Source organism: Ostrea edulis, chromosome 8 (assembly GCF_947568905.1).
Source record: "Ostrea edulis chromosome 8, xbOstEdul1.1, whole genome shotgun sequence".
Lineage (NCBI taxonomy): Eukaryota > Metazoa > Mollusca > Bivalvia > Ostreida > Ostreidae > Ostrea > Ostrea edulis.
Genome location: NC_079171.1, coordinates 54,163,355 through 54,185,545, shown reverse-complemented (window position 1 = coordinate 54,185,545; position 22,191 = coordinate 54,163,355). Strand labels below are relative to the sequence as shown.

Genomic DNA, 22,191 nt, shown 5'->3' with positions numbered 1-22,191 from the left:
AATTTACGATAAATAACTGTATCCCATTTCCATTCTCAATGATCGTGTGCCAGCGTGGCGAGAATTCCATCGTCATCGAAAACAAGTTGTGTCTTGAATAGATGGCCGGGCGGTCTAGCGCGGTGTTCGCATGCTGCTAGGAGATATGGTTCCACAGGTCGTGAGCCCAAGACTAATTAGAAAGAGTAACTACTCGATTTTACATCAAATCATGATACTATGCGCAAGTGTTTACTTACATTGATTTTTATTATTTATATTATCAATGTTTTATTATCATTATTATTACCCATGAATGACTCCCCAAACCTGAATTTGAAAAAGAAAAGCAAAAATACTTTACTTACTTAGTTTTATAAAAGTTTTTAATACAAAACGCTTGCTCAAATGATGAAGATACAAAATAACTGAAACTTTTAACCCGAATGATTTTCCATACTTTCTTTTTAACAACCGTAATTTCCCCTTGTAAATTGACACTAATTCTTTAAGATTTCATTTATAATTGATTATTCATAACTTCTAAAGTAAATATTGTGTTTTATAATTAAAATTAATTCAGTAGAGGGTCAAACAAAATATTTTGAAGCTTTATTCGCGAAAGTTCCCCGGGAATGGAAGTCTGCAAAGAAATTTGAGATGCTGAGCAATATTGTATGTATATAGAAGGTCTTAAAATCACCCTTTTAATACAACTGTTAAGCAGTTTAATCGCGTTTTTTATTACATGCACTTTAGATCGTCGTGTATAACTTTATTCCGATGACTGTCACAGTTAAGTTATTCCCCTTTAAGTGTACGACATGCCGTAAACACCACAAAATATCGATGGTTTACTAAAACATTTAAGTCTAAATTTTAAATATTTCCCATTGTCCGATTTTGTCCGATTTTTTGTACGTTGTTAATCACGCTTTTGTTTATTAAATTCCGTCGAGTTTGTTTCTGTTGCAATTACTTTGAGGTGATTTGCTAGATTGACTAGACTATAAGTCGTTATAACAGATATTGACAGTTCCATCGTCAAACGCTCGACATCAGGTGTGAATGTCACTTGTCCTCGGAGATGACCTTAAAAACGGATGCCCCGTGTGACAGTAGGTGTGGCACGTTAAAGAACCTTCACTGTTCAATAACGGATGTCCCGTGTGACAGTAGGTGTGGCACGTTAAAGAACCTTCACTGTTCAATAACGGATGTCCCGTGTGACAGTAGGTGTGGCACGTTAAAGAACCTTCACTGCTCAATAACGGATGTCCCGTGTGACAGTAGGTGTGGCACGTTAAAGAACCCTCACTGTTCAATAACGGATGTCCCGTGTGACAGTAGGTGTGGCACGTTAAAGAACCTTCACTGTTCAATAACGGATGTCCCGTGTGACAGTAGGTGTGGCACGTTAAAGAACCCTCACTGTTCAATGGACGTATACGGCAAACAAAGGTTTTCACCGGTCTTCCTGTCGTCTCCATATGAGTGAAAAATTATGTCTAGTGTCCCACGAGATCCACAATACAATAACATGCATTATATTGTGATTTTTCCTTTAATAAATCACTGGAAGAAAGTTTTCTTTATTATTTCTGCTGTATTTCACTGTATCAACAACACTTAAAATATTCAGGAAATAAAACTCGGAATACATAATGTAGAGTAATCTCGCATGCGCGAGTGCAACAGTAGTTTAATTATAATATACACATGTACATAGACATCTGGAGGTTCATTGTTCCACTCAACTCATTCTACAATAGAAAACAAAATATGTTAACTACATGTATATTGATACACAAAATCATGCGTGACGCATTCCATGACATTCTCTCATCAGAGAGCACAATACGCAAGCTTCTCCTGGACGTTAAAACACGGGTAATTAACCTGTTCTTTATCTGTACACAGGTGAGCAATTTAATGTAAAAGCATGACAGGTAAATATAACCTGCGCACCGTTCCCTCTGGCGAGATACCGATTTCATACCCCTACAAACAATAAAATATGCGAGATGTAGGGTTTAATTTGTGTGCGGAGAAACGTTGAATTTCGTTAAACAGGAACATAGCATAGTTTTGTTTTTGTTTGAAAGTGATATGGGGGTGGGGGGGGGGCAATCGGAGGGGAAATTATAAAACAATTCGTTTAAAATTCTCGTCAAGCCCCCCCCCCCCCCCCAAAAAATATTACCCCGCCAGCCAATTTTTTAAAACATCCATCAACTGAAACGAATTGAAAACTAAAAGGGGGAGAAGGGTGGGTGGGTGTAGATAAAGAACCCTCACTGTTACGATTCAAAGCGAGGCCCCCGTGTCGTCAAGTAGACTTTGCAAATTTGTTTTTCTATTATTTTTTTTTTTTTATGAAAGGAAATTCTATCTTCTGACAGAAATGTTTACACAGCTACCCCACGTGATTTAGGTCAAACCAAGCTTTAAAACCATTTACACAATCGATAACACGTAGATAGTGTATACAGGCTGACACGTCGCACAGGTATTTAATTCTCAGGACAAGACGGAAGGTCGAAAGAACAGGGAGGCCATGTTGGATTTTAAGGTGAGACTAAATTATATATATGTATTTTGACATTGTGGTGTCAATAGTATCGATATTTGTGTGATTAATGAGATAGATCTGATCACTAAGGTATTAATCTGTGATCAACGGAATCGAGCTGCTCACTTCGTTACTAATTTCATAAAATTCAACGGGGGGAGGGGGGGGGGGGGTAGTATATATCATGTCTCGAACCTATCATTTCATTTTGAAATATCAAATTTAATGACCGGTGTTTCATACCATACTGTAATCCTAGCTTGTCAATTGTTTCGAACTGTCAAAATCTCTAATAAAGATTCTTTTTTTTTTTATTGACAGTGAAGTTCTGGTGTGATCACGGCGTCAGAAATGCATCCCCGGCGCAGTGCTCAGAAAGTCCTACTGTGTGACCTCTGTGAAACTGTTCCCCTACAGAGTCATTGTGAACTTTGTAATATAAACTTATGCAAGGCCTGTGTTGGGGAACATCTCTCAGATTCCTCTAAAAGACACAAAGTCGTGCCGTTTTTACAGAGAAAGGATACCCCTAACTACCCGAAATGTCTGAAACACCCCAATAAACACTGCGAATTTCACTGCGAGAAATGTAACATTCCTGTCTGTTCTACATGTGTCACCTCAGGTGAACACGAAGGTCACAAATTATCAGATATTCTGGAAAAACTCAGCGCTAAAACAGAAAGTTTACAAAAAGATCTGGACGAACTAGAAACAAGAATTTACCCACGATACCAAGAAATAGCGTCCAACGTCAAAACTGAGAAAGCCGAGTTAGAAACAAAGTACGGGAAACTGACCACAGCCGCTGACCAACAAGGAGAAGTCTTGCACCGGGAGATTACCGCCATTGTCAACAAGCGGAAATCCACCATTGCGGAGATGAAAACTAAACATCTGGACGCGATAAATAAAAATACAGATGAAATCACACAGAAAATGGCGGAACTCCAACAGATCATTTCCGACTTGAAATCAATCCTAAAATCAAATGACGTCTCCTTAACCTCTACTTACAAATCTAGGAATTCTGAATTTAGAACATTACCGCCTAAAGTCCGAGTTACAGTACACAGTTTGTCTGCTCAGAAAATAAACAAAGATCAGCTCAATGAAATGTTTGGTTCTCTGCCGCCATTATCCATTAACACAGAACATGGCGACACAATGAAGTCAGCAGAAGCTGTATCGTCTCCTCCAGTCAAACCACTGCTTGATGAGCCGCGCCTCACCGCCACCATAGACACTGGGTATGAAAATCTATACAGTGTTAGCTGTCTGAGTGAAGATCAAGTCTGGACACGCGGGGAGAACGAAACCATGAAGCTGCTCAACCTCCAGAGTAAACTACTGACATCAATACAAACCAAGTCAGGGAACGAACCATGGGACATAGCAGTGACACGGGACGGAGATCTTGTTTATACTGACCCTAATAAAAGAACTTTAAACCTGATAAAGAATAAACAGATACAGACCGTGATCACACTACAGGGGTGGAGACCTTGCTTTGTCTGCTGTACCGCCTCTGATAATCTCCTGGTTACCATGAACAGTGATGATGACAAACAATCCAAAGTCGTGCGTTACTCCGGCTCCACAGAGAAACAAAGCATTCAGTTTGATGGTCAGGGTCGTCCTCTCTACTCATCTGATAGTTACAATAAATACATCAGTGAGAACAAGAACCTGGATATCTGTGTGGCTGACTGGTCAGCTAGTGCAGTAGTGGTGGTCAATCAGTCAGGAAAACTCCGATTTAGATACACTGGTCATCCCTCTAATACCAAGCAATCATTTACTCCACGCGGCATCACTACAGACAGCCAGAGTCACATCCTGACAGCAGACTGTGGCAATGACCGTATCCACATCCTAGATCAGGACGGACAGTTCCTCCGTTACATTCACTGTGATTTAGAACGTCCATTCGGTTTATGTGTGGACATCAGAGACAACCTCTTTGTGGCTGAGTGGCGCACTGCTAAAGTGAAGAAAATCCAATATCTATAAACACAGTGTTAATTACACAGCTCTACAGTGTTAATTACACAGCTCTACATAGTGTTAATTACATCTGCTTGTGAATTACAGTCCTGTGTTAATTACATTCCTGTGTTGATTACAATCCTGTGTTAATTACATTCCTGTGTTAATTACATCCCTGTGTTGATTACAGCCCTGTTTAGTGATATGTAACATGTACTTGTGAGTTTAACTGATAGAACATTAGTCTCCACTGTTGTTTAGTAATTATATCTTGCAGTATCTGTATTATTATATTTAGTGGAACATCATTAATTTTAGCACATTAATTAATTACTAATTATACTCTGTTACTAGTTATCCATCTCTATACAATCTTTTCAAAACCAGTGAATCGCTGAACACAATCTAGAGAATGTAAATCAGTTATAATCGTGAAGTAATTAGTATTGTCACTTTGTCAGTATTTGTGTGTAGCCTTGAATTATAGTACATCCACTACTGAGTACTTGTATGTATGTATGGACTTGTTTCAGTGTGATAAACTACTAATTGAACATTATTCTGTTTGTGAATTATATCATTCAATATGTGTTTGATTTTACAATGTATATATTAGATAAACATGATACAGAGTTCAGTCTTACATTATTACTGAGTACTTACTTAGATTTGTAGTACTGTAACAGAGAGTGACCCCAAACGTCCAGTTTTCATCACAGATCTTCAGATTCAAGGTCATAGTCTTCTGTTTACCATCAATAACTTCACACCACTTATCTAAATCTCCAACGTCCTACAAAATAAACAATGTGTAATCATATCAAACTGAATTGTCAAGGATAGTTTGTGATATATTTACATGTTTACATAGATGTCAATGTAATGGGAAGGAAAAGAAGATATGGCTGAACCGGGAATCGAATCCAAGGCCCTTCATTCCCTTGATATGACTAGACCAGAAATTGGACCCGAGGCCCCTGTATTACTGGCCAGATGCTCTAACCACTGAGATATCCAGATTGATATCAATGGTTTGACTGGACTGGGAATCAAACCTGAGACCCCTGTATTACATATGTAATAGTCAGGTGCTCTAAACACTGAACTATCCAGATTGATATCAATGGTTTGACTGGACCGGGAATCAAACTCGAGACCCCTGTATTACATATGTAATAGTCAGGTGCTCTAACCACTGAGCTATCCATGCCGATATCCACAATACAAATAGAGTTTTTAGCTGACCTGAGCTGAAAGCTCAAGTGAGCTTTTCTGATCGCATGTTGTATGTCGTCTTTCAGTCTGTAAACATTTTACATTTTTGACTTCTCCAGAACCACTTGGCAATTTCAACCAGACTTGGTCAAAAGTATCCTTGGGTAAAAGGCCTTTAAGTTTATTCAAATGAAGCGCCATGTCCCTGTCAAAGGGGAAATAATCACAAAAATGCAAAAATAGGGTAGGGTCATTTAAAAATCTTCTCAAGAACCACTGGACCAGAACAGCTGAAATTGATATGAAAGCTTCCTGACATAGAGGAAATTCAATTTTGTTAAAATCATGGGCCCCGGGGGTTGGATGGGGCCATAATAGGGTATCAAAGTTTTACATACAAATATATAGGGAAACTTTTCTCAAGAACCATTGAGCCAGAAAAGATGAGATTTACAAGAATGCTTTCTGACATAGTGCAGATTTAAGTCTCTTAAAATCATGGTCCCCGGGGGTAGGATGGGGCACAAGGGGGGATCAAAGTTTTACATACAAATACATAGGGAAAATATTTAGAAATCTTCTCAAAAACTCCTGGGCCAAGAAAGTGGAAATTTACACGAAAGCTTCCTAACATTGTGCAGATTGAAGTTAGTCAAAATCATGGTCCCCCAAGGATATGATGGGGCTACGATAGCGGATCAAAGTTTTGCATATAAATATATTGGGAAAATCTTTAAAAATCTTCTTCTCAAAAACTACTGGGCCAGGAAAGTTGAAATTTACATGAAAGCTTTCTGACATAGTGCAAATTCAAATATGTTAAAATCATGGCCCCCGGGGGTTGGATGGGACCACAATAGGGGATCAAAATTTTACATACAAATATATAAGAAAAATCTTCTTCTCAAGAACCATTGAGACAGAAAAGCTGAGATTTACATGAAAGCTTCCTGAAATAGTGCAGATTCCAATTTGTTAAAATCATGGCCCCCGGGGGTTGGATGGGACCTCAATAGGGGATCAAAGTTTCACATGTGAATATATATGAAAAATCTTTAAATATGGGCCAAGGTGACTTAGGTGTCAGAGCGATGTGGCCCATGGGCTTCTTGTTCCAATCGAAATTTATCTGTTGTTATTAACTTTTTACATTGCCATCTTCTCCACAAACACTTGGCCAATTTCAGTCAAACCTGGTACCATTCATCCTTAGGTATAGGGAATTAAAGTTTGTTCAAAAGAAGGAACAAAGGGGAAATAATCAAAACTTAAAGCAAAAAAGGGTGGGTCATTTGAAAATCTTTTGAAGAACCACTGGACCAGAAAAATTCAGACTGGTGTAGAAGTTTCCTGATATATTATAGATACAAGTTTGTTAAAACCATGGCCTGCCTGGGGTGGGGTAGGACCTCATGAGGGAAACAAAGTTTTACATGGATATATAGAGGAAAAACCTTCACAAGACGAGAAGGTCACAATTAATCACATTAATATGCAAGCATGCCCAGGTAGTACAGATTTAAATTTGTTCAATATGTGGTCGTCAGGGGGGGTGGGGGGGGGGGGGGGTGGGGGGGAGTCGAACTACAATAATGGACGTTTTTGCACTTCTTTATCTCAACAATAACAGGGCCATGATTAGTCATATTAATATGCAAACACGCTCAAAAAGTGCAGGTAATTCGCTTAAACAAATCATTTTCAAGTGTTTTGTAGCCCTGTGGCTATAGCCGGGGAGGGGGGGGGGGGGGGGGAGGCATACTGTCCGGTCTTGTATGTCTGCCCCCTACTTTAACATTGCTACTAACTTTTGCATTGTGAGTCATATGGCTCTCATATTTCATATATCGCCATTCTATATAACAAGACCTTCCTGATGTTACCAGAGATTTCAACCTTGTGACCTTAACCTTAGAGTTTGACCTTTGATAAAGAAAACCAAACTTAGACAGTATATCCCAAACTATTCATAGTACAGCCTTTGGATTTTGTATATAGATTCCTTATGACAGAACCTTACATTTTCCACCATTATCTTTGACTTCGCTGTCTTGACCTTGAAGTTTGACTTATATTTCAAAACTTCAGGTGACACTTGAACCTTGCTGCTCATTATTGCTCATTTGTGAGTAATATGTCTTTCATTTTTCATGTTTGAATTTCTTGTGACAAAACCCTTTTAGGTATCAACATTTTTAAACTTGTGACCTTAGCTTTGGTTGATTGATTGATGTTTTCCGCCACACTCAACAATTTTTCAGTTATGTGGTGACGCCCAGTTTTTATTGGTGGAAGAGAGAACCCAGATACAATGTACCTGGGAAGAGACCACCAACCTTCTAAAAGTAAACTGGGAAACTTTCTCACTTACCGGCGCGAGCAGGAATCGAACCCGCACTGAAAGAGGTGAGAGACCGTGTGATTGTGAGCGCGATGCTCTAACCACTTGGCCATGGAGGCTTTGGTGTTTGTATATAAGATTCTTTATCACAAGACTCATTAATAAAATGATATTGTGACCTTGACCTTGAAGATTCATTCCAGCTGCGAAACCTTTATTGAACTTCAACTTGCTGATAACTTTTGAATGATGCGAGAATAACGAGATACAACTCATACGTGAACTAAAATTTACGTGTGGATCAGTATGACCATTTGATAAACCAATATCTAGGAGAAAAACATGCAGATCTTTAAAAGTAAGTGCTATTTTTATCTGAACACATCACGTTTGTTTAAAAACATTGTTTGGTCAATAGGGATATGGAAGTTGCTCTGATAAGAGGGGTGGTTTATAATTTCTTAATTATATTGATTGATTGATTGTATCTTGCTTAACGTCTCGCTCGAGAATTTTTCACTCATATGGAGATGTCACAAAGATTGGTGAAGGGCTTCAAATTTGGGCCTATGCTCGGCGCTTACGGCCATCGAGCAGTGAGGCTTCTTTAGCGTGCCACACGTACTGTGACAAGGGACATCCGTTTTTAAGGTCATCTCCGAGGACCCGTGACATTCAAACCTGATACCTAGCGTTTGTAGATGGAATTGTCACCACTTGTTTTAACAACTTAGGTATATCGCGGCTGGGATTCGAACCTCGGCCTTTCGCATGCAGGGCGAATGTGCTAACCTCTATGCGATCTCTTAATCATAGGAAGCAGAGAATAATCTCATACTTGAAAAGTAAGTGTAGATCCCTTAAGGGATATTTAAATAAGTTTCTACACAACACATTTGCAGTCATTCTAAATCACATGAGGTAAAATGTCCGAGTCAGCATGAGGAAACCTTTGATTTCCAGATGATCTTCAAAGTATAGATGAGATCTCACTAATGTATTCAATTTGTTATGAATTGATGTGATTTTTATCATTTCATTGATACATGTTTTTAAAAAATTACTTGATTGGAATATGATAATGAGTTGTAGTGTCAACCCCTTTAACTTTTCTCTACGTTAATATTCTGCTTTTGAAAAAAACACTAGATGTGTCGTAGCTATACAATTGCTTCCACCCAAGGTTCATTATTTTACCAAAGAAAAGATTTTTCCTATATATTACTATGTAAAACTTCTGATCCTTTAATATGACTCCACTATATGCTATCCCCTGATATGGTCTCATCTTACTCCTTGGTGTCATGGTTTGAACAAACTTGAATCTACACTATGTCAGGAAGCATTCATATAAATTTCAACTCTTCTGACCTACATGTAGCGTTTCTTAAAAAGATTTTTAAATGACTCCACCCTATTTTTTTTATTATCTCCCCTTTGGAGGGAGCAATGTCCTCCATTTTGCACAAACTTGAATCCTCTTTACCCAAGCATGCTTTGAGGCAAGTTTGGATGATATTAGTCCTGTGTTGAAAATGTTAAAAGTTTACGAAGAGACTAATAGACTCATGCTGGACAATAATTGATCAGAATAGCTCACTTTAGTTTTCAGCTCATGCGAGCTAAAAAGAGTTAACACTAAATGTCCCAGTCATTGCATGAATGAGGGATAAAAACAGAACATTTTACTTAATTTCATTAACAAACCTGACATTTTCTACAGCAATAGAGTTATCCAAGTCCTACAGAATGTCAGAGTCTCAGGGAAATTATCCTCATCAATCAGCCGGACATCTCAAGTAACTGCTACCCTGTAAAATTTATTTCAACATTAAGGAGTAGGTAACCAAAATGACTTCTTCACACCATTATATCATGCTATTAGAACACGAATGTCTACAAAACATCCATGTAATAATTCTGAACGTACCAAACTGAGAACAAGAAAATAGTTCTCCTTCCCCTCTTGTCTCAACGTAAAATTCAGAAAATAGTTCTTCTCCCTGTCACCTCACTACATAAAGTTCTGAAAACAGTTCTCCAACCCATCACGTCTCGACATCAAGTTCAGAAAATAGTTCTCCACCCCTCACCTCCCAACGTAAAGTTCAGATAATAGTTCTCCAACCCCTCACGTCTCAATGTTAAATTCAGAAAATAGTTCACCACCCCCTCACCTCCCAATGTTTTAAGTTCAGTATTTGTAAACATGTTTAATACTTAAACCATGTACATGTATGAATAAAGAGTCCTAAAAGTTCATTGTGGTGATATCAATGTTACTTAATCCTATTAATAATTTTTACATAAGGGCAGATTCTATCCAGAATTTAAGAATAAAGATTTGATGAAAAATCAATAGAAAACATTCTGTGTTGTTGAATCAGTGTACCTGTTGTCAACATCAAAGCATTAAGAAGAGGCCCATTGACCAAACCATTCACCTGAACCACCTTTGCCCATATTCAAAGATTTTTCCTATATATTCACATGTAAAACATTGATCCCTATTGTGCCCCCATCCTACCCCCAGGGTCGATGAAATTTACAATTTTGAATCTGCACTATGTCAGGAAGCTTCATTGTAAATGTAAACTTCTTTGGTCCAATGGTTCTTGAGAAGAAGATTTTTAAAGATTTTCCCTATATATTTTTATATAAAAAGTTGATCCATTATTGTGGCCCCACCCTTTCCCTGGAGGACATAATTTTAACAAACTTAAATTTGCACTCTCAGGTAAATGTAAACCTTTTTCGTCCAGTGATTTTTCAAATTCACGATTTTAAAAAAATTTCCCTATATATTTTTATATAAAAAGTTGTTGTGGCCCCACCCTTCTCCTGGGGGACATAATTTTAACAAACTTAAATTTGCACTTTCAGGTAAATGTAAACCTTTTTCGTCCAGTGATTTTTCAAAAGACGATTTTTAAAGATTTTCCCCAAACAGTGTTACCTCGGTATATCATCACTCATTATGTCGCCCTCCCCACACACCGCCATCACTCATTATGTCGCCCTCCCCACACACCGCCATCGAAATGTGTAGAACGGATTTCCATACACGCTTAAAATCCTGATATAATGCTAACCTTGCCTATCGCCATCTGCCACCTGTTTTCAGGTACAAAGGTCAATTTGCCTTTCTAAATCCCCCGATAACTATGCCAGCGACCTGAGGGATCAGAAGCCCTAACCATGCATAAAGGGTCTGCTGCAGTGAATCAGAGCGAAACTAAATTTAGTATATATGTGTCATGAAAACAAGTAAGCATAGGTAACTGCGATAATAACTTGAACATACTCAATTAAAAATTTTCTCTGAAAATGTCTAGTAGTATTGCTACTATCGGTTGCACACTTCTACCAATGTTCATTTGCACACTAACTAAATCTCTATTCGATGAGATTTGCTATCAAGATATGCTGTAAATTTTGTGCATCATGTGACTTTTGTGTGTATTTATGTGTGTTACATCATATTTCTGTGTCCCAGAAAATAGTTGCAGCCATTACATGTGTGTTTGTCAACCGCTCAACCCATTCAGTCAGCGTAGAACCTACCATGCCACAAATGAAACTATTGTAGATATACTTGTGTTTTACAAATGCACAAGGGCAGCCGCATTCTTTAGCAAACTTTAAAGAAGTAAAGCAAAACAATTATTTTTACACATCGCAATAAGTATTTCTGGAATAAATTCTTAAATGACCACATCCTATCTTTCTTCATTTGTTGATTATCTAACATTTGAAGGTGAGAGGCCATTCATTTAAATGATTTTTAATCCTTTAACAGTACTAAGTTTAATTGAAATTGGGCTCTGTGACTGTAGAGGAGTTAAAATAAGTTTACAGACAGATGGACAGACAGATGTGCAACAGACAAGTGATGATCAGAAAAGCCCACTTGAGCTTATAGCTAAGATGATCTAAAAAAGATAGAAATTTTACCCGCATCATACAAAAGTTTGTCTCCAGAAATGGATCAGATGCTAAGAGAACCTTGATCTGTCTGTTTTTAAGAGATACCAGTAAGAACTGCTCCTACTGCAGGGTGTCACCATCTCAAGAGGCCCAGGGAGCTGAAAAACCAAACTGACAATGAGTGCTGGAATGACCAGAAATCAAACAGGCAAATGAAAGTTTGAGCAAATTAAAAATCCTCATGAACTTTGTCAAAAGAAACCAGCTTGTTATCTTTTAAACAGGAGACTCACTGACCTTATTGGTCACCTGAACATTGGTTATTATGCAACACTACAGACAGACATACAGACATTACTGTACCATAATACATCCCATCTACAGACAGACATACAGACATTGCTGTATCATATAATATGTCCCATCTACAGACAGACATACAGATATTGCTGTAACATAATACACCCCATCTACAGACAGACATACAGACATTGCTATATCATATAATATGTCCCATCTACAGATGGACATACAGACATTGCTGTACCATAATACGTCCCATCTACAGACAGACATACAGACATTGCTGTACCTTCATACGTCCCATCTAAAGACAGACATACAGGTATTGTTGTAACATAATATAATACGTCCCATTTACAGACATACAGACATTGCTGTACCATAATACGTCCCATCTACAGACAGGTATATAACATGTTCAATTGGTAATGCACGAGATACGAAACACAGTGTTGGATGCAGACCAACAGCAATAGTCACTCAGGTAAAAATGCATTCCTAGAGAGTCAGGTACATGTAATCTACAGTTAATTCTGTAGGTAACTGTATGTACACTGGCACGATGCATGCAGCTACAACTCATGTTTTTGACTACAATCCAAATTGACAACATACATTCAAACAACATTATGTAAAATAACATCATTAGCAAGTGCTGTATTATAATTTACATAGTCTAAGGGAGATAACTGTAAAATCTGCCTTCATGCTCTTTACATGAACTAAACTTTTTACAATAAAAATGAATACTTCTCTGAGTCTTCTCAATTTTCCTTAAAGTGTTCAGTCTCCAACAGCAGGCAATGATGGAGTGGTGAGTTAATAAAATTTCTTCTGCCCATTAATACAAGTCCCTAAAAAATTCAATGATAACGAGGTTATAATGAACAAAATTAAGAATGTAAATGAGCCTGAGATGATTTAGTCACAGATGTTGCCAGCAGCTAAATGTCATGATCCTCAGGAGAAATGAGTCCCTACATGCAATCCCGCGATGACATGTACAATAACCCCCTGTACATATTATGTACTCGAGGGAGGTCGAGTCATTCTTGCAGCCAGCAACACAAAATGTGTACTCCTGCCTTAAAGTCTGTCACCTCAAAGCATGAAAATAATTAAAATGTTGACAAAGAATAAACTTTGCTGAATGGTCACTTACAAGAAGACAATGACAAAATGAAGATGGTGTCGACTATTGTGTTAGTGTATGTGACAAATAAAACCTCAGACTCATAATTAAATAGTTGCCTAAACATTTAAAGTGTGTAACAAGAAGACTTGATTCATTTTCTTCAAGAATTATTATAAATATATGTTTTCTTTCCTTAATCATTTGCTAGCAGTTAACATGGTTATTAGGTATAATACATATACTATATGTTAGTAAGTTTCAACAATGAATGTTTGAAATCTAAGGACTTGTTTTTAATAAAAGTGTTTTTTTTTATTCAATCATGAAATTTGAGCCAACCGTTTTCATATCCATTGGGCCAAAGGGGCAGTAAAAGTTCTCAGATGATTCTAAACAAATGAGTTGATAGTCGGCCAAGTGACCAGGAAATAAACATCGTGTAAAATAATGCAGTCCTGACTACCTCATTATGCTTCTTGAGAGACTTCACTGATCGGGTGCACAGTGCTGCCCACTTTACTGATAATGGACCAGGCAGCTCCGTTCAATGTCTGTGTGCAGGGTAGGTGCTACGATCCCCATCAATGTCTGTGTGCAGGGTATGTGCTACGATCCCCATCAATGTCTGTGTGCAGGGTAGGTGCTACGATCCCCATCAATGTCTGTGTGCAGGGTAGGTGCTACGATTCCCATCAATGTCTGTGTGCAGGGTAGGTGCTATGATTCCCATCAGTGACTTAGTGGACAACATCCTACATAAAAGAGAGACAACACAATTTGAATAAAACACATAAAGAAGTATCTCAGTACAAAAGTAAAAAAAGACAAAATATAAACAGGATCACGAGCCCAAGACAAAAAACTAGACATCCCGAGCATCATTCTAATTGTTCAGACAAAAAACTAGACATCCCGAGCATCATTCTAATTATTCAGACAAAAAGTAGACATTCACATCCGAGCATCATTCCAATTGTTCAGACAAAAAAACTAGACATCCCGAGCGTTGTTCAGACCCAAATATTAGCTCAATGTTTTCAATCATTGTTAAATTTCAATATTTTTAATTATCACACAAAATGATGAACTTTTGATGATTTGCCCCACAACAAAATCTCACATTTAGAAATAGTGCACCTTCCCACCCTAGACTCGGGGGTCGTGATGTAAACAAACTATGCAGGACAGGACACGGAGAGGCTAGAATACATAAAGTTGAAAAATAATCATCATGTTTTTGTCCTTTAAAAGATTTTCATCAAAAAAATGTCTTGATTGATAATGACAACTCTACTGTGGCTCCATCCTAATCCCAGGGGTAATCATAACATGACATAACTGTAATCTACAGTGAAGGAGAATGATCATCTGAGTTACAGCGTTATCTTTTTTATAACATCAATCCCATTTCTGTGCATTCCTCCTTGTGACCCCCACCTTGAACCGAAAAGTCGTGTTGTGAACAAACTTGAACGTACAAAGTCATGTTGTTAACAAACTTGTGACCCGACCTTGAACTCGAGAATCGTGTTGTGAACACACTTGTGACCCCACCTTGAACCCAAGACTTGCGTTGTGAACAAACTTGTGACCCCACCTTAACCTGAGAGTTGTGTTGTGAACACACTTGTGACCTCACTTTGAACCCGAGAGTTGTGAGAATTTGCACGAGGGGCCATCCAACCTCACTGCCACTCTGTTGTCAAAAAATTGTGAGTTATTTATCTACCAAAGACCAGAAATTAAAGCTTGTTTAAGCCAGCCACATTGATAATAAAATATCAAATGGTTAACTTTTTGCTTGTTTTTCTTATTTGTTTGTATGAAACATTTCCCAATTTCAATCAAATATCGCTATTTTCCCCAAACTTGAAGGCCCTGGCCCCTGGATTCAAGGGGTAAAAAAATCCCTGCTTTATGGGCAGTACTGCTCACATGCATAATCTGCATAAGAGAAGGGGGACTGGTTTTAATCAGACTAGAAATCATTGTGTCTACCAACAGGAATCTACACTACATGAGGATGTGGGCCTTGTTGCTTTTAATTGCATATCATTGTGAAAATTATTTTTCCAAAATCTTCCTATATATACAAAACTTTAGATTCTTGTAATGTCCCATGATGACCTAATGTTGGTGATGGTGTGCACAAATTTCGATGATCTCCAAAAACTCTTAATTAGTGCTGACCACAGAGGACACAATATCAAACAACTTGAACCTATAATAATTATTATATCACATGACTTATTGCACCCCTGTGATTCTAGGTTCTTGAGAACTTTTTTAGTATCACAAACTTTATTTAAAACTTTGAACCCCATTTACTATCCTATCCTTGCCCTCAGGAGAGAGCCATGGTGTTTACAAACAAGTGGCGGATCTAAAGGGCGTTACAATCCCCACCACATGTACACACACTTTTGGTTGATCTACTCTAGAAGGGATAACAACAACAACCCCTGTTGGATTAACTTTAAAGGAAATGTTTGCCCTTTTGTGGTTTCCACACCCCCGTGTTTTGGTGGAAAGGGTACAACATTACAAGTACATTGTAGGTCGCAGATTCCTTTGAAAATTGTTTGGATCCGCCACTGGTGTAAAGTGTAAACAAACACGCCTAGGCCTGCAATAGCATCACTAATTTATGTGGAAACGAGAGGGTTATTCATATTCGGTCTTTCCTATCCGATAGGGAATATAAATAACCCCCTCGTTTCCACAGAAATTATAGCATCACCAGACTGAATGTAAAAAACAAAATATTTCTGTCATGCCACTCTAGATAAATAACCATACAATTTAGTAATGCCTAATAGTACTGTACCGTTTGCTAAGTATCAGAAAATATACCTAGTTTAGCTAAACTAAGCTGTCCCTCAGATTCGGCAACCATTTTCGTTTTCACAGCAAGTGTCTTCTGCTTCATCAAGAAAGATAACTGTCGTAGGTTTTTAGTGGAATAAAAATCAGTGGCGGATCCAGAAAATTTTCAAAAGGAGAGAGAGAGAGAGAGAGAGAGAGAGAGAGAGAGAGAGAGAGAGAGAGAGAGAGAGAGATAGTCGAATACAGAAGAATTGCGAATGACATTTTTTGGTTGAAAATTTTCAAACGAGAGGTGGGGAGGGGGGGGGGGGGGTTACAATTTCCGTAACATACCCTCTTGATCCGCCACTGATATCTAGCAGCAATTTATTTTAAAGCGTACATTTATTATTTTGTCTCACTCCATGTTTGACGCGGCTTTGACTGCAAGTCTGATTTGAACAAACTAGCATGACATGATCACATTATTCAGCAAGAAACGCGGTATTGGTACAAGCTTGGATATGTGTGTCTTGGTACCACCACAGGCACTTGAAGTATGGGCATTACTACCCCCCCCCCTTTTTTTGATAATTTTTTGTAATTTCATGTAATCGTTCCACGCTTTTTGTAAGCTTTAGAGATTGGCTTTCTACTGGTATAATAAAATACATTTTTTTTAGTTTTGATCAATAAATAGATACAAAAAGAAAAGGGAAAAAATACTTTATTTATATACAGGTATATTTAAATGTATTTAATTACTATTTAAATTTATAGAGGTGTTTTTTCCCCTCTCTTTTCTTTTTGTAAATTTATTGATTAAAATTCAGATACCCGTGCTGACCCAGTACAAGCACCAAACTATGGACTGGAAAGGTGAACTAAAAATTTTATTTGCGGTTGATTGTCAATTCAACTAACTTCTCGGGAAAGAAAGGTGTTTCAAAGAATTCACTTGTTTAAAAGCGCTCGAAAATTCCACCGGGCTTGAAATTATCAAATCCAAAAGTGAATGATTCATTGCTAGCACCGCCGGGCAATAACGCAGACAGTCTTTAGAGTTTTATGTAATTCACAACACAAAATTCACCAGCAGGCTATACTCTGTTCACGCTTGTCCGATTGATTGATTGTATCTTGTTTAACGTCCCTCTCCGATTGATCGATATAAAGCCTCTACCAAAAATAAATTCTTAATAGAAAAACAGGCTACATACATGTACTTGGCCTCGACTAAAATTGTCCTATTTGCATTCCTTCATTTTCTTGACGTTACGCGGTGATTTTTCTTTTTCTCGGCAGTTTCGTAAAGTCTCGTCGTAAACATGCTTTTACAAATTAAAAAGTTCAGTAGACCTTTACTTGTTTGTCGCTATGTATTTATAGAATAATAAGGATGTCCTTTAACCAAAAAAAAAAAAAAAAAAAAGAGCACGTGCGCACCCCCCCCCCCCCATATTCATATTTTATTGATAGAGACCTGTCATTGTGCGGAAACACCCAACTAATCATATTCAAAGCATGTATCTGTGTGGAAGGAGTTGCATTTTGAGCCTCGGAGACGAGCGGATAAATATAAATACCAGATCCAGAAAACTCCCAAAAGGAGAGTGCGAGCAAAACAGGGGAGGGGAATCGAAGACCGCAAAAAAGCAAATATTTTTTGTTGCTGTTGAAAATTTTCAAATGGGGGGAGGGAGGGGGTTGCACTATGTAGCAGCTAAAGAATAGCAATTTTAATAAGTAAGTCAGACTCTAAGGTCAAGGTCACAAAGTCAAACCTCCTAGCTGCAATAATGTGTCTTGGGGGGGGGGGAGCAACTGTTTAGGATCTCCTTAATGGTGCATATATGTGAATGATTCACTCTCGCAACATTTTCTGGTGTCCTTTACTTACATATGTTTCTTAATTGATAAACTCACAACCTGTAAATTGCAATTTGTGAAACTCCATTATACCGTTTTTAACAATTGCGATTTGTCGATTTACATTGCGCGCTGCGTTTTATGCATTGAACATGAACTTCCGGCTGTCGAATTATTTCCATATGTCCATATAAGGTAATGTTTTCATTCAAAGTACGCTTTTCTGCCACCATTTTGTTCCTCGTGATGTTGAGTTACTACACGTAGTTTACCGTTATTTTTCCTTTTTTACTGTTTACAATGCGTAACTAAAGTATTTCTAATGGTCAACCAAAATATGAATAGCAGTTGTCGAGTTACTAGTGAGATACATCATTCACAATTCTTTGCAATGTAAATAATTAAGACTTGCGCCATGTTTTTGTTTTCATATCTAGATTGCTTGATAGAAAATAGCATGTTTAAACCAAAATCAGATGTGCCAAACACTAGCAGCTATTTAATAGTGTTCAGAATTAACGTTGCTTTAAACGAAACTTTTACTAGTATATTCAACCTATGTAAACCAAAACATGACACGAGCCTTGTTTACATAACAAAGAATTGTGAGCTCAGTATCTCCAACGTACGTACCTTGACAACTGACACTCAAACTTTTTTGACCATCAGAAATACTTTAATTAAGCATTCTAAACATTAAAAATGAAAGAATTTTGTGTAGAAATTTTCAGCTCGAATCGTTCCCATGTCCCTTTGACATGTATATGTTATATGTGTATTGATTGATTGATTGATGTTTTCCGCCACACTCAATAATTTTCAGTTATCTGGTGGCGCCCAGTTTTTATTGGTGGAAGAGAGAACCCAGATACAATGTACCTGGGAAGAGACCACCGACATCCCGAAAGTAAACTGGTAAACTTTCTCACTTACCGGCGCGAGCGGGGTTCGAACCTGCGCCGACAGAGGTGAGAGGCCGTGTGGTTTTGAGCGCGATTCTCTAACCTCTCAGCCACAGAGGCCCCTTTTGTGTAATGAAATGTCTAGGTATAAAGCAGATATATAAGATATTTATATAAATTATTTAGAATTCACTAGGATATATCGAATCGACATCGGTATGGAAATGAATGTTGTCAAAAGTTAAAACGTCGTCGATTTATCTGAATTTCGAGTTCAAGCCCAAAGCAAGAGATTTTTCTTCTCCATGACTTGGAAGCTTTTGAAAAAATAATGTCTCGTTAGAATATAATAACAAGTCAGTTAATAATGGATCATATTTCATGCCCATGAGAATTCCAACAGACTGTTGGAAGACCTGATCAGTGATCACCAAAGACTACGAAGATATTGTCAATGAGGAACTCCAGCATATTTTCAGAGAACTTGTGCGTAGAATAAAATAATGTTTTTGATGACCGACCACAATATATGAATGTTTCGTCTTCCCATTTTTATCGAAAAAGCAGTTGTCTATGAAGTCAAAATGTATCGTAAGAAATGATCATGTAAAAAGTTGAAAATGTTTTGACGTTATTGATGCCAGTCTAGTGCTTTCTAGTACTTTCAGTTCTTTGATTGATATCTATCTATTTCTCGTATGTTTTACTTTATGTGCCCCCAAGAACTCAGAATTGTTTAGCTTGATAATACAACCTTACCTTTTCTTATTTTATCATACTGATTATTGTGGTAAACACTGCAAGCTAATAGTAGTGTACGAGTAACAGCAAAACTGATAATCAAATCGAATAAATTAAAGTACAACTTGACTAGGTCTAGTGTGCGTGACTTCCGCAAGTAGGAAAATGGCGACCGAAGGTAGGTAGCAATATCAACATATCAGATCTTTCCGATTCCTTCAAACCTAGCCGTGGAGTTTATTTATTGAAGTAATGTCAAAAAAATTTAATTTCTGTCATTTCGATTTATTTATGTGTCTGTAAAATCCCGTTGAAACATTTCAAATGTTACGCAAGCAACTAATGACATGAACTTTGACCAAACCGTTCCAGATGTACTAGAGGTAAAACATTGATCAGCTGATTTTATCGGTCCATGGAAACACCGTAAATACCAGGTGTTTCCTGTAAATCCATGGACCCGTCAGAAATTATTGTCAGCAGATTCATCGAGGCTGGATATTCGAGCTGACGCATCTTCCGGAAATTGTCCGGAAAGGCTGACCCTTAATTTACTGACATCTCAATAAATGAATTATGGGAATATGTACAAAGTCCAGAGTGCATGTCAAACTAACTCTGGTTCTTCAATACCAATTTGTCGGACGGATGAGAGCTGTAGTGGGTACAATTATGTACAAAATGATACTACCAATCTTCATTGATTAATTGATTGATTTAATATTGTTTAACGTCCCACTCGAAAATCTTTCTTTCATATGGAGATGTCACCATTGTCAGTGAAGGGCTGCAAAATTTAGGCCTATGCTCGATGGTTATGGCCTTTGAGGTGGGAGGGTTATTTATTGTGCCACACCTGCTGTGACACGGGACCTCGGCTTTTGCGGTCTAGTCTGAATCGCCTCTTAAGACAAGCTAGGGATACCGAGGAACTATTCAAACCTGGATCCCCATGGGGCTGAAAATACATAATACAAACAAACAATGCTACCGATCTTGAATACTTAACAGTTAATGAACAACGTTCGAAAACAATGTGAGGAGTAAATTGCAGATCTACTATGTGTTCGACTTCGTTCCATAAAACCCAAAATTTGGGAAAATTCTGACACCCTTGATTTTTGCAAATTCTAAAGTTAAATAAATAAAAGCGACCCGATGGTTACCATTAACCAGACAACCCATTTTATTTAACAACACATACCCAGAAACATGCTATGTCAATCCCAATACGCCGGTTTCGAGATACGTCCGAGTTATTTCCCTTTGGCGAACTCTCGTACATAGTGAGACGTGAAACAATTTGTTTACACGCGGGAGTGGGACAGATATGCATCACTGTGTAAGTGAATGTACTCAGTAAGTCTCTCATACGCTGTTTGATCCCCCGAATTCAACTGATACACAAACTAAGTAAGTGATAAGTATTATGGAGTAATTAGATACATAGAATTGTTATCATTTTACGTTATTTTGCTGGTCAAAAGTACCATATCTAAGATATTACTTGCAAATATGACATTGTTTTTATGTTTCCACTTTAGTAAAACATTTATTTCGACGGTATTTTGTCCTTCCCACATTTACGTATTTAAAGAAAAGCCACTTTTAATACATTTCATCATCTTCCTCGTTGACTGTAGGTCCACTCTGTCCCACTTAGACATTCAAAGTTCCACTAAATTCACCTCCTACACAGAAGAGTTCGTATCTCGAAACTGGCATATTCAATGGTTTAACAGATTATTATCTATGTAAATGAAGAGAATGTCAAGTGCAGCCGGTATTGGTGTTTGCCAAATAACTTGCAAACCAAAGAGCATGAAAACATCTGGTACAAAAATTACGCAAAAGTAACATACCTCCAAATCTCAGATCATGCAGAGAGCCACTGTAATAACATCCTGTCCATTAATTAACAGCAGCAATGAAAATTAATTTAAAAAATGATTTTTGAACATGTTTATTATACTTTGACCTAACCACAACATTGCTCTTACTAAAGTTCATAACGATGTCACGGTTTATGAACTTTCATCAAAAGAGAATATTTTTTGTTTTATTGAATCCCAAACACAGGGATTTTTTAGGGTCTGTAGAGTGCCGAAATTCGGCCCCATTCCCATTCCCATTGCTGAAAAGCAGGTGTTTTTCCCAAAATGATGCCTAAAAATTCCCAAATAATGGATGCTTTAATGAGAATATATGCCATGAGGGGCCATTGAACGTCAGTGCCACTCTGTTACAAACTTTTTTGACAGTTTCTTCTCAGCCAAAGACCGATAATTAAAGCTTGTTTAAGCCACATTGATGTTGAAATATCAAATGCTTAACTTTTTGCTTGTTTTTCTTAATTATTTGTATGAAACAAATTTCCCAATTTCAATCAAATATTGCTATTTTTCCCAAACTT

At 37.6% G+C, this 22,191-nt stretch overlaps 2 protein-coding genes across 3 annotated transcripts in view; both read left to right on the top strand.

Moving 5' to 3' along the window:
• Positions 1-1,651: 1,651 nt before the first annotated feature.
• LOC125661945 (E3 ubiquitin-protein ligase Midline-1-like) lies at positions 1,652-5,173 on the top strand. The gene is made up of 2 exons (XM_056146471.1): positions 1,652-2,551; positions 2,873-5,173. Exon 2 carries the CDS (start codon positions 2,903-2,905, stop codon positions 4,562-4,564), a length of 1,662 nt encoding a protein of 553 aa, XP_056002446.1. The 5' UTR covers positions 1,652-2,551; positions 2,873-2,902; the 3' UTR covers positions 4,565-5,173.
• Positions 5,174-19,890: 14,717 nt separating this feature from the next.
• The window catches only part of LOC125661323 (cytoplasmic aconitate hydratase-like), a 40,382-nt gene continuing 38,081 nt past the window's right edge, over positions 19,891-22,191 (top strand). For both annotated transcript variants that reach the window (XM_048893295.2, XM_048893288.2), the window contains exon 1: positions 19,891-19,956. In XM_048893295.2, the coding sequence (XP_048749252.2) occupies positions 19,944-19,956 (13 nt within the window). In that variant the 5' untranslated portion in view covers positions 19,891-19,943. The remainder of the gene's footprint in view (positions 19,957-22,191) is intronic.

What these genes read in the sequence shown, in the direction of transcription:
- LOC125661945 (XM_056146471.1), top strand. Translation starts at nt 2,903, where the DNA reads ATGCATCCCCGGCGCAGTGCTCAGAAAGTCCTACTGTGTGACCTCTGT.